The sequence below is a fragment of the Orbicella franksi genome, chromosome 4 (genome assembly GCF_964199315.1).
Source record: "Orbicella franksi chromosome 4, jaOrbFran1.1, whole genome shotgun sequence".
NCBI lineage: Eukaryota > Metazoa > Cnidaria > Anthozoa > Scleractinia > Merulinidae > Orbicella > Orbicella franksi.
In genome coordinates, this window is record NC_138148.1 from 23234497 (window position 1) to 23248609 (window position 14113).

The 14113-nt window shown below is 40.3% G+C and overlaps 2 protein-coding genes across 6 annotated transcripts in view; one reads left to right on the forward strand and one right to left on the reverse strand.

The window, feature by feature from the left end:
* Positions 1-14113, forward strand: part of LOC145484989 (interleukin-1 receptor-associated kinase 4-like) — a 212542-nt gene that overhangs the window by 62242 nt on the left and 136187 nt on the right. The window lies entirely within an intron of this gene.
* Positions 1-14113, reverse strand: part of LOC145484947 (scavenger receptor cysteine-rich domain-containing protein DMBT1-like) — a 132194-nt gene that overhangs the window by 49044 nt on the left and 69037 nt on the right. For all 4 annotated transcript variants that reach the window (XM_081463567.1, XM_081463566.1, XM_081463568.1 and 1 more), the window contains exon 8: positions 10805-11125. In XM_081463567.1, the coding sequence (XP_081319693.1) occupies positions 10805-11125 (321 nt within the window). The remainder of the gene's footprint in view (positions 1-10804; positions 11126-14113) is intronic.

The following is a 14113-nucleotide window of genomic DNA, read 5'->3' on the forward strand; positions in this document are numbered from 1 at the left end:
CACGAGAGATAGATAAAGTGTCCGCCTTACTTTGATGTCGGTCATAAGTGGGCAAGTTCTCTTTAAGAGTCCCAGCATTCTATTAGCCTTGAGTACAATACACGTTACATGCGAGTCCCACGTTAGATTTTTAGTAATAGTTACACCGAGGTCTTTTTCTTCCTGAACGCGTTGTATGTTTACCTCGCCAAGGTGATATTCATGATTTACAGGTGTTTTCTTTCACGTAATTGTTAGCACTTTACATTTGGAGGCGTTGAACTTCATATTTGATTCGTGGCTCCAGGTGTTTAAACTTGTCAGATCCTGCTGGAGAATAGCACAGTCCTTCACTGACAAAATAGTACAGTGCAGCTTCGTATCATCAGCATACAGAGCGGTGCTGGTTTGCTCATGGATGACATCAGGGAGGTCATTGATAAATATCACAAAGAGGTGTGGGCCGACAAGACTACCCTGGAGTACACCGGAAGTGACCGGTAGACGCTCAGAGGCGGTGCCGTCAATCACAACTCTCTGCGATCTGTCCTTTAGGTAGTCAGAAAACCAATCTAACAGTTGACCTGTGACACCGTACCATTTCAGCTTTTCAATAAGAATGACGTGATCAACTGTGTCGAAGGCCTTAGCAAAATCAAGATACAAAATATCCGTCTGTTTATTTTTGTCGAGTGCCTCCCCAATTGAATGGAGTACGCATAAGAGTTGCGAAGAGCATGAACGGGAACGCATGAATCCGTGTTGTAAGGATGTAATAGATTGCGAGACATGGGAATAAAGTCTATTACGAACGCAGCGTTCCATAACTTTACTCACAATTGGTAAAAGTGAGATTGGTCTGTAATTTTCAGCTGGCTCTAAAAGATCTTTTTTATGAACAGGAGTAACATCAGCTGACTTCCATTCTGATGGGAACCGCCCAGTACGCAGAGAATGGTTGAATAGGGAACAAAGACTTGGCGCGATCTGCTCACTGCACTCTTTAAGAATACGCGCAGAAATTCCATCGGGGCCAGTGGCTTTTGACGGATCCAAAATAAACAAGCAATCTCTCACCTTGTTGAAAGATAGTGTGATCTCAGAAAGTTCCGTATTTATTCTCATGGGATACATTTGCAAACTGCGTGCTTTGTCCTGCTTGGATGATGTAAACACAGAGCAGAAATAAGCATTAAAAAGCTCAGCCTTTTCGGCTGCAGTTTTTGCTGATTTCCCGTCAAAGGTGATCTCAGTATTCGAGCCCGGTTGATGATGTAGGATAGCTTTGTGATAGTTCCAGAATAGTTTAGGGTTTTCCTTTAAAGAGCCTTCAATTTTAAGGAGATAGTCGCGATGTTTTTGTCGAACAAGTTTCTTGATTTCATTGCTTAAAGATCTAAGCTTTAGCTTCCGTTCCACGGTTTTGTTTTCACGATATTTCCTCAGGGCACGGTACTTTCTGCGTAATGCAGACTTAACTTCCCTGTCTATCCAAGGAGGAGAGTTGGTGTCTCTAATGGTCTTCATTGGGACACATTCAGCAACTGCTGCTAGAAATAAATCTTTCCACCGAGACCAATAGATGTCAACATCGTTGGAGTGCGACATGTCAGAAGGTACCAGCTGTAGGCGACTTCGCAGATCGTCAAAATCTGCCCTTTTGTAGTCGTACCTTTTACAGCGCACACGCTTTGATCACTTAAATTTCAGTCGGATAAAAAAGTCCACCAAATAATGGTCAGAGGGAAATTCATTTTGCAAAGGAGAAGTTGTAGAAACATGGTCTATGACTTCGGAGAAGTTACATAGAAGCAGATCAAGTTTGTTTCCAGCAATATGCGTTGGACCTTTGATAAAGTGACGAAGAAAATTATCCTCCATAAGGTCAGAAAAAGCTTCCTCTTCCGCTGTTCCGCCTAAGCTAGTTGAGGTAGACTCGTCCAGTGACCATTTAATTGATGGAAGATTGAAATCGCCGACTAAGACCATACAGGTCATTTCGGAATTTTGTTGAAGAGAGTGGTTCAGCAGATTTAGATCGTCAGGACCAGGATCTGGATGATAAAATGTGTAAAGGATAACTGGTTTAGAGCTATCCTTAAACAGCTCAACGGCTACAAGTTCGATTTGTTCTCTCTCTAAGTCAAAGCGGCGGTTAGACCGGATGTCAATTTTAACAGCAATCAGCACTCCACCTCCGGTCTTTCCTATTCTATCCTTACGATAGATGTTATACCCAGTAAGTATTTCAGATGATAGCACTTTGTCGTTGAGCCATGTCTCGCAAATGGACACAACATCGTACGAGCGGCGGTAAACCAACTGTTGTAAAATAGTTAATTTGCATATTTTGCACGAAGGATTACCATCAAGCGGGACGAAAGCTTTGACACTCCTTGCGTTTAAATAAAGGACGCTCAAACCGGCGCTGGTTTGATAGTTGAGCTTTCTTGGAGGTCCTGGGTTAGGACAAATGTCGCCACTGATGGTTAAGCAGCTAAGTTGGAATGAAGAGGTGGAGTTTGGATAGCGACTGATCCTGGCACTAAAATATTTCTTGACTTTCACTCGGATGAAATCAACTTTGCACTGTAGTGAGCTGTTGTAGGTTGAAATTCGCCTCTGGGATCCGTATGTGAGCATATTGGAAACCCCGGGAGTGTTAGGAATGCGAATATAAATCTGCCAGTCAAAAGTCCACAAGTCGAACAGCAAGAATACGAGAATTATTTCGGAGTGCATGGAGCCATGACTGCCCGCCATCTTGGATTCTATAAACATCAAATAAGCACTTTTCCAAATACAGCAACGTCTTAAATGGCTAAAAATCACGAGATAAATACATATTTTTCGACAAACGCGATCGTAGCTTTATGTCACGCACCGCCTAACAGATTAACAAATTAACCCTGCTGCGCAACGTACGGGTCTCCATACATCTGCATGTCCGCTGATCCCAGAAGTTCAAAACACTACAAATCATGCTGATATGAAATAAAATCAACGCAACCTGGATCACAGATCTATGTTACAATTGATCGCTACTTGTTGGCCATTATTACCTTTAAATGAAAAAAGCCGAAACAATCTAGTTACCAGTTTGAGAAACGCGAGCAGAACATGATCGCAATGCATGCCTGGAAGGGTCTTTACACCTCGTGCGCGGGAAAACATGGCAGTCGATACAAGACAAATTTTATAAGTCAAAAACCAGTTCTCGCTTTCCAAACTTTGACACTAGCAACGCTTGGCAAATGGGCCACAACTCACGAGAGGGTATTTTTCTTGGGCAAGAACTGCTCTTGGACTTTGCTGCCTGGCTCGATCTGACTTCGAACGCCGATAACACGATTACAGTATATCAGCTACCTTCGAAGTTTCAGAACACATTTTGATTCTTTAAAACGTGCTGATGACTTATCTTATGACTTATGGTTTATCGAGGCTTTATGATGCCTCTCAACCACCAGGCAAGCACACAAGGTACTTTAACACTATGCTTAAGATATTAGTTGACAGAGCTCTAATGCGGCACATCTCTTTTTCGTTTCCTGCTCGATCGATTCACGTGTTGTGTTTACGTCGCAATAACCGATGTAAACAATCTGTTCCCAGATTTCCGTTCTATATACTATTTTCCTTTGACTTTAAGACAGCTAAGATTCAGTGGAATACACTATAAACAGTCTGCCTGTTTGCTGTTCAACAAAATAATGTTTCTTTTGCTTTTTGTTCAACAAAAGATCTCCAAAAGATGCTGCTTGGAAAACTGAGCTTTTTGCATACATTATTTCTCGAGAACGAAGAGCGCCCCAGCCAAAAAAAATTCAGAGCAATGTTTCTCAGGTACAACGAAGCTTACATGCCAAAATTCAGCTATTTTTGAACACTTTCAAAATGGCCAAAAAATCTAGGGGACGTTCTTGCACGCGGCCTTTCAAATATGGCCGTTCTAAACGGTGTCGGGATCAAATCTTCTCACATACCATGTACCTTTACAACAAGAAATTTGACTGGCTGTTTATAGTAGATCCAATCTGATTGGTGTGACACACATACATCTCTCACTCACTCACGCATCCATTGACCCGTCCATAACATAACCAACGTGCCTACTAAGAGGTATTTTTTTTACAAAAAAAATAACTCAACAATCTACAAAAGGAGAACTCCTGACTCTACCAAAAGAAAGCGTTTGGTAATCGTTCATACTTGACAATCTGTCACGCCACTTTTATGCAAGTTTTCTTCGTGACAACCCGATGACAGCTATCAGTTAGAGATAATTATACAAAGAAACATTTTTCATTTGCAACTTTGCATAGAATCCATCTTTATTCAAAGAATTTTTTTAAATGAAAGATCACAATAAGATCTATCTGAAAGAGCAAAAAACATTTTTTGGGAAAAATGATATATGTGATACCTTAGGCACCTGATTGTAGAACATAACGTTTATGGACTACATGCCAAGTTTTGTCCAAAAATCTTCAATCCTCTCAGAATAAAATGTGATTTTGTGAAGCCTCACTAAGCAAAAAGTCCAACAGTAACACTAATGTAGTGAAGATTCAAAGAAAAATCATACAAAATCCATGTTATTTAAGAGTTCCTGGTGATTCATGTTCACTGCTGCCATTTTGAAAAGGTTTCCGCTGTTAAAAGTCCTGCAGACTTCAAAAGTGTTGTTTCTGTTAACTTGTTGCTAGGTAGGCTACTGGACCCAGACTTATGGTTTTTCGTATCTTGATTTTTGAGGACTAGGGACAAGTTTCAAATCAAACATGGCATCCATGAAGATAAACAGTGCTTGAACGATCAAAAACACCTTTGAAAGCAGGTAGTGAGAAGAGAACATTGCAGAGTAAAGCAGATAAATGGATGAATGGCCTAACAACCGACCCAGACCACATTCAGAAGTGCACTTGACTTCCGGCAAATGAATGAATTTTTGCTTTTCTTTTCTCATTCCCCTGTGCTTATTTTATCCCAAAATCTACATTTCTACAAAATAGTAGGCTTGATTTCTGCCACTTTCTCAAGTCCAGTCTGTGTTCCTCCCCAGGAAGTTACGACTGGACGCGTGGGCGCCAAAGCATGTCTGTGACGTAAATTCATAATTTAATTCTTGCTACGCGTCAGGTGGCCAGAACTGTCATCTGATGACAATCATAGGCAGGCCCACATGACAACTAAATACAGTATTGTGCAAAAGTAATGAGAGCGAAATACGCAAATTTTGTTCTTTGTCTCTGCAAACTTTCAAAGAAAGTTTGTGCGAAAATTCAAGCGTCTTTTCGCAATGTCTTGAGCATTATTTCTTTAAAACAAAGGACGAAAATTCGCGGCATTTTCAAGACTAGAATGACAATTCCTTACCAGAGGGATAATTCTGCTGACCAGTATCGAGCCATCAATGTATTGTTCTCTCGTGAACAGTTGCGGTCACGTTGACGCTTTACTCCTTATATGACCGCTAGTCCGGGTAAACTCAGATCAAAGTAAAATTCTTAATAAGGTCTTCTTGAAGGCCTACTTCACCTCAAAATTCATCCAAAGTGACATCAAATTTAGTGATCGATGGACAAGCAGACATGAAGAAGCTAGTCATAAAAGGGGATAAGTGATGATTTTGGTTGCTTTTCTTTTTTCTCGCTCCAAATTAGCTGAATTTTTGGATGTGGTCTTCAATGTAATAGAAAAACGTGGTTCTGTATTTTTGTCGCTGGTTTTTGCTTTGTTTTCGAGTTAAAACGTAGGCAAAAAACTTGGCTTTTCCTAGCCATGTCTTTAGGAGTTTATTTGTTGAACAGCAAACAGGCAGACTGTTTATAGTGTATGAAGTCAAAACCAAATCCCACAGCATATAGAGCGGATATCTGGGAACGGATTGTTTATACCGGTGATTGTGACGTGAACACAACACGTGAATCGATCGAGCGTCAAACGAAATGCCATCAAACAAAAAAGAGATGTGCCGCATTAGAGCTCTGTCAACTAATATCTTAAGCATTGTTTTAAAGTACCTTGTATGCCTGCCTGGTGGTTGAGAGGCATCATAAAGCCTTGATAAACCCGTAAGTCATCAGCATGTTTTAAAGAATCAAAATGTGTTCTGAAACTTCGAAGGCAGCGGATATACCGTAATTGTGTTATCGGCGTTCGAAGTCAGATCGAGCCAGGTAGCAAAGTCCAAGAGCAGTTCTTGCCCAAGAAAAATACCCTCTGGTGAGTTGTGGCCCATTTGCCAAGCGTTGCTGGTGTCAAAGTTTGGAAAGCGAGAACTGGTTTTAGACTTATAAAATTTGTCTTGTATCGACCGCCATGTTTTCCCGCGCACGAGGTGTAAAGACCCTTCCCGGCATGCATTGCGATTACGTTCTGTGGACGTTTCTCAAAGTGGTAACTAGATTTAAACATAATAATGGCCAGCAAGTGGCGATCGATTGTAACAGATCTGTGATCCAGTTTGCGTTGATTTTATTTCAAATCGGCATGATTTGTAGTGTTTTGAGCTTCTGGGATCAGGGGACATGCAGATGTATGGAGACCCGTACGTTGTGCAGAAGGGTTAATCTGTTAATCTGTCAGCCCTATTTATAGAGCGTTTTCACGTGGAGTCATCAAATTCTTAAATCCAAAACTAAACAGCCACCAAAGTTGTTATCCTCATCAGGCATAAGAGGTACCAGCGCATTTTGAACTTGGAAGTTATGGCGGTGCGTGACAAAGCTACAATCGCGTTTGTCGAAAACTATGTTTTATCTTGTGATTTTTTAGCCATTGAAGACGTTGCCGCACAGTATTTGGAAAAGTGCTTATTGAAATGTTTATTTGTTTCATTTTATTTTTATTTACACCTTTTTTTGACCTGAAATCAACATTTTTGAGCTTATACGTTGCGTGAAATTACCATTTTCAGGAGCCCATCATGGGCTCCTACCATTTTGCTGTTTTCTAAGTGAAACCAACATCCTTGCCGTCACACGTTAACGTCAAATCAACATTTTAACCTATTTAGACTTCAAATCAACATCATTGAGCTTATGCGCTGCGTAAAATTGACATTTTGCTGGTTTCTAAGTGAAACCAACATCCTTGCCGTCACGCGTCAACGTGAAATCAACATTTAAACCTTTTTTGACCTAAAATCAACCTTTTTGAGCTTATACGTTGCGTGGAATTGACATTTTGCTGGTTTCTAAGAGAAATCAACCTCCTTGCCGTCACGCGTTAACGTCAAATCAACATTTTAACCTATTTAGACCTGAAATCAACATCATTGAGCTTATGCGCTGCGTGAAATTGACATTTTGTTGGTTTCTAAGTGAAACCAACATCCTTGCCGTCACGCGTTAATGTCAAATCAACATTTTAACCTATTTAAACTTGAAATCAACATCATTGAGCTTATGCGCTGCGTAAAATTGACATTTTGCTGGTTTCTAAGTGAAACCAACATCCTTGCCGTCACGCGTCAACGTGAAATCAACATTTAAACCTTTTTTGACCTAAAATCAACCTTTTTGAGCTTATACGTTGCGTGGAATTGACATTTTGCTGGTTTCTAAGAGAAATCAACCTCCTTGCCGTCACGCGTTAACGTCAAATCAACATTTTAACCTATTTAGACCTGAAATCAACATCATTGAGCTTATGCGCTGCGTGAAATTGACATTTTGCTGGTTTCTAAGTGAAACCAACATCCTTGCCGTCATGCGTTAATGTCAAATCAACATTTTAACCTATTTAAACTTGAAATCAACATCATTGAGCTTATGCGCTGCGTAAAATTGACATTTTGCTGGTTTCTAAGTGAAACCAACATCCTTGCCGTCACGCGTTAACATGAAATCAACATTTAAATCTTTTTTGACCTAAAATCAACATCATTGAGCTTATACGTTGCCTGGAATTGACATTTTGCTGGTTTCTAAGAGAAATCAACCTCCTCGCCGTCACGCGTTAACGTGAAATCAACATTTTAACCTATTAAGACCTGAAATCAATATCATTAAGCTTATGTGTTGCGTGAAATTGACATTTTGCTGGTTTCTAAGTGAAATCAACCTCCTTGTCGTCACGCGTTAACGTGAAATCAACATTTAAACCTTTTTTGACCTAAAATTAACATTTCTCAGCTTATACGTTGCGTGAAATTGACATTTTGCTGCTTTCTAAGTGAGATCAAAGTCCCTGCAGTCGCGGCAGGTCGATCCTTTGTTATGATAAACTGAGGCGAGACTTCGGCTTATAGCAAAGGCTTGGCTTGGTTATTATACCAAAGGATTGGCTCTGTTTATCATAACAAAAGGCCCAGTGTCGTTTATTTGCAGCCTCGGCGGGAAAAGGGCGTTAGGTATTTTAATCAAAAGTGAACTTTGTCAAAAACGCTCCAAATTTCGCATAGAGTTTTGTTTAGGTATGTTTAGCAATGTCCCGTAGTTTTTCCGCTAAACTTTGCTTCATTTTCAGGATATTGCGTATGCAAAAAACCACTCGGTTTTCCTAGCGGTGTCTTTATAAAGCGAAGCAAAAACCAGCGGCAAAAATACAGGAACACATTTTTCTATTACATTGAAGACCACATGCAAAAATTCAGCTAATTTGGAGCGAGAAAAAAGAAAAGGAACCAAAATCGTCACTTATCCCCTTTTATGACTAGCTTCTTCACATGTTGTTTATCTAGTGCCAGGTCTCCACATGCCCAGTCCCCTCCACTGTTATCACGTTCTTATCTGCCTGCCTTGATGGATAGTATATTATTCGCGACAATCCCTCTTTATTTCACACTCGTAAATAAGAGATGGAGACACGTGACCCCGCTTGAGCGCGTTAGAAGTGCAAAGAAATGGGATTAGGGAAGGAAAAGTGCTGAGATGTTTGGATGGCAAGTGCAAAAGGGAAAGGCACGGTATCCGGTCGTTTTGCCAACGTCTCGTTCGCCAACCTCTTAGGTCGATTCACCAACGTCCTAAGTCGCTTCGCCAACGTCCTACTGGTCAATTCGCCAATGTCTAAATAAAAGTTAACCTTCACTTGTGTATGTTGTCATTTATTTCAATACCTCACCTAGAATTATTTTCCATGCAAGAGCACCTCATTATTTACGACGACAGTTCTCTGCTACGCTACCCCTCCTGCTAATTTTTTTTTTTGTGTGAACACTAACAGGGGGAGGAAGCGTAACTGATTTGTAACAATCAATACAGCTTGAATGTTACTAAACCTATGGATTAAAAAGTCTTCAGCCAAGTTAAACGGATCTGTAAGAGACTGGCCTGAAAAGTTTGATAATAGCTTTGAAGCTTCGACGGTAATATCGCAAGGTCGCGCAGAGCCTGGGTTCATTGTGGCTGCACTGCGAGTACTTTCGCGACTAGCATTTCTTGTTCAATGAAAACAGGTTGGCAAACAGACCATTTGAGCTTGCAAGCTTTAAGATTGTAACAAACAAAGTCATATCAGCTTTCTCTGGACATAAGCAAGGTAAGTTTGTGAGAAAAGGCTTTCAGATATTACTATCACAATGATATTAACGTTTTTATCACGCACGCCTTGTTTTGCTCCGGCCTAATTCATCTTACTTACTACTGGGAATCGATGGGAAACTTAAGGAACAGAGCACATTTTTGCCAGAAAGTTCGAAGGAAAATTCGAGGAGAGCGAATTTTCGCTCGAAAAATCAGGCCAAATTATCAGTAGACACGAATTACTGCTCGAAAATTCGTGTCGACTAAAACAATGGGCAGTGGGAAAATTCATTGAATTTTCTTTGAACTTTCGAGGTGAACAAAACTTTGCCATTTTTTGTCAAAAAGCCCCGAAATTTGTGAATTTCGTCGAATTACGGTCTCATTACTTTTGCACAATACTGTAATAAAATTTGTGGTGTTTTCATCACTTCTCCTTTTAATTTTGGCCCTCCAACCTATTTTGTTTCACATTATTGTTGCGGAAGGGCATTACATGCTGGTTCTATAGAAGAGTCTTTTTTCTTATAAGAAGTAGAGCAGAGCTGTTTGACTATGGTGTAGCAACTGTCATGTCAAAGGTCACTCATATGCTGTATGGTGTGCATGGTGTTGACACCATGTTTATATTTTGCTAGTTTGGTTTGCTTTGGCTCATTTAAAAATTTAATTTTGTCTGGCTTCGCCAGAGACTGGTGTCGCTTCCCTTCAAGAGGACTACCGTACACATCAATTTGACTGAGTGTTTTGTTTCTTGAAATCGATGTTTGCGTTTATCCCTCTCTTTGTTGACTTTGTTCATTATCTAACATTCTGGCACCACATGATTCAAATATAGATTCTAACACATAAGTCTGTTGACCATTTTGCATGTTGTATATGCCACTGGTTTGGATCAGGCAAGATTTCATCAGTTGACGGTAATGGTTAAATGTCCCACTAATGCGATTGCACAACTTCTTTACTACTTCAAGAAAGCTAATTTATGCAGCCTGCTTGATTCAGGCCGGCAGATTTCTTATTGGTTGAAATTAACAATGCCAAGTCCACGAGTCCAGCCGTGAGTTCGGGGGGGGGGGGGGGGGAGTGCAGGCTCCTTTCCCAAACAGCAGCTGGTAATCGAGCCTACAAAATAGCGGCACTAAAAAACATGATTAGAAAAAGACTGGGGGAAATAGCAATGTCAAAACTTGCTTGAGTGGGTACCCGAAGTCTCTGTGTGGACCAAAATTCAGAATATAAGCAGTGCTTACTGTTATAGTTTACATTAATCAATGAGTGTGTTTTACTTTTTAAATGCAACCTTAACATAACAGCTACATGGGTATAATGTAGTATGAATTTACACTCACCATAACATTCTACACTTGCATCTCTGTAGTGACCATACTTCTCTTGAATCTCTGTAGAATTGTGAATACATTTGGCCAGTGAAGATTCAGATCCTTTGCACTGAAAATTGGACATCCAAATAGGACCCTTTCCTTTTCCAAAACTACTTCCAGAGTAAGCTCCAACAGCACCTCCAAAATGCGCCTGTTTGCAGAGTACATTGGCATCATATATATCCCATCCTAAGTCAGACACAGTGCCCCACAAGCCACCAATCTTTACTTCTACACGACCTTTGAAGAGTGCTCCTCCTTCGTCATTCACTATCCTCACATCAAAGTCTGCCAAGATGGAACAATCCTTGATGAGGACTACTCCCACATATCAAAAGCATGCATATTATTTATTTATTTATAGCATTTTACAGGTAAGTTATAAGAATTGTTCCCTACAAAATTAATCTCGGTAACATGAAGAAAATACAGGGTGAAATTTTAAAGGGCACCTAGCCACCGAAAAACATTGGAGCTAAAGTAAGTTATACCCATGGCCAGCCTATGTGGCAACAATCAAAAAACAACTTTCCTTGAGCTTAATTTACAGTTGAATATATACAAGTAGGGGTTTCAATTAACTTATTTCTAACTATGGAAATGTTGTACATGCACATGTATGTGTGTGTTATCGTTTCGTCTTTTTTGATAGTGATTCTAACATCTTGTTAGGGATTGTTATAGCGGAGCTCCGGCAGCCCGAAGGGCCACCAAGCTGAGCCTCCTAACTATAGGAACAGAACCACATGCATGCATAGAATTAGAAAACCATGCAACTCTTTTTCATGGTCAACATGACTAGCTGTGTAGATCACGGTGCGTGCACCCTCAGACAACATGGTGGCCATACTCCAGCTGAGAGGTCGACCAAGGCATGCAGCCTTGGTTTACAGCATACGTGTTTGATATTGGACATCCACATCATAGCTAATTGACACCTGTCAAAACAAGGTATCCACTGACCAGTATTATGTGACCATATTGCAGGCTCAAGTTTAGAGCTAACTGAGATCACGTGTTTTTAAGAAGTTGAACGCTGACCAAGTGCTGGTTTTTGACAGCATCGTGGGCTCAAGCCAGGTGAACATGCAATCAGGGCCAGGTTGTTCAGAAGCCATTTAACACATCCCAAAACGTTAACCAAAGTAAAATTTTCTTGTATAAAAATGCTTTTAACTGCCTATGTTTTGTGCAGTTTTAGATTCTTCAAACTCGAAACAGAAGGCCAAACAATATAAACAAAAAACCTAACCGCAAAGTTACAAAACTCAATCAAACTTCACGCTTATCCTGGGTAAAATTAATTGGGCTTTGAACAACCAGGCCTAGGAGCTCCACATTTAGGCTTGGCTAAATCTATATATCATCTTGTGAGGGATTGCTGCATCTTGTTGGGATTGTTATATCTTGTTAGTGATTGCTAATGTCTTACAAAAAAGACACTTACAAGCTATAATTATAATGATGATGTTACAATCACTAACAAGCCAATTAATGCTCAATGACAAGATGCCCCAATAACTAACAAGTTGTAACAGATTTGTTGCTAAAACATAGGTGGTGCCAGGATGGCATGCTGATTAACTTCTTTAATTGTCACATACAGGTAACTATGATTGTTTTATGATGAGAGAGTCACAAACACTATATAAACTGTCATAAATAGTCCTTTATTTAGATCATTAGGAGATAAGTCTTTGCCAGTTTTGTTTGGGCCATCGTGGTCACCTTTTTAATTACCTTAGTTTCCTTTCAATTATCAGTCAACTCTCTTTTCTTGGATAGAACACCTGTTAGCCATATGCTTCCTGTTTGGCGATGTTCCACGATTGAATGCCCTTCGTTTGCCACATGATAAGGAACACCACTTTTACTTTAGCCAGTCGGAGTTACGTTGTCATAGGAGAAAGAGGTGATCGGAGTTTATTAGTAGTCAGTCTTTACACGCAACTATCGGAGTACTGTCGGAGCATTGGAGTTACCTTTTCTTCTTCAGCCTTTAATGCAGTACCGGACGTAAGTTCTACTTGTTTATATTCACCTTTTCGTTTTTCCTTTTACCACGCCTTTGTAGATCTTGTAAATTTTAGCTCTCTTTTAATTATGTATTGTAATCTACTCTGTAGTTTTCACCGCATATGTATAATATTTGGGCAAGTGGACCTTAAGAAATGCTGATCAAGTAAAGCCTATCCAATTGTTCTACATCGTGCGGTTGACGTTCGACGATCTCAACACGCACCATGTGCCAGCTACTTGGGTTCGTTATAGAGAGAAGACAAAGGTATCCCTGTTGACATGCTATATTTGCCTTAGCTGTTATGCCAGCTCTCTTCAACCCTAGGTGCTTTTGGGGAAAACAATGACAAATATGTTTAAATGAAAAACCAGTTGATTATTTCCTCAAGAAAGTACAAATCTTGGTGAAAGAATGTAAGTACACAAACCCTGACGAACACATTATTGATGCCCTGACCTTTAGATCAAATAAACCACAAGTGCGGTCAAAACTTCTTGAACATGATGACACTTTGACACTTCAAAAAGCAATTAATGTTGCAAGAACCCAAGAGGCCACAAGTAATCAGCTGCAAGACATCACAGGCAGTCAAGCTACAACAGTCAATGGCCCAATGCATTGTCACTAAGCTAAAGATGAAAGGTCTGGACATTGTGGAAATCTTCATGACCTAACTTGAAGATCATAATGTGCCCAGCATATGGAAAAAAGTCCAATGCTTGTGGCAAGTACAATCACTGGAAGTCTGTGTGCCACTCTAGTTCAAGGATAAAGCAACTAGGTCAGAAGCAATCCAAAGACGGACGGCTAAAGAAAAGGGAGAACATCCACACCATTGACACAGCTGAAATTCTGCTAGCAGAGAACACCAACACACCACACATGCTGGACACGCCACACGTGTACTTCCACTCCTTGCACATAAAACAGTGTCTCTGTAAATGACACCCAAGCTTTACTACAGTTAAAAGTTGATAGGCCAAATCCTATCACCCCTACTCTGCAAAATTGACACTGGAGCATGGGGAAGGTCATACCTGTACACATATACAAATGTTTGCATCCACAGTCAAGCTACAGCCTAGAGGGCACACTGCTCGGACTGCTTCCAAGGAATTAGATGTTTCCAGGGGAAGTTTCATATCACCATAGACCCCACGGTTTGCCAGTTATCCATCCATCACAATGAGCAGCTGAAGCACTATGGGAGCCTCTTAAGAAATAACTTGATGCACTTGTTGAGCAAGGCATCATAA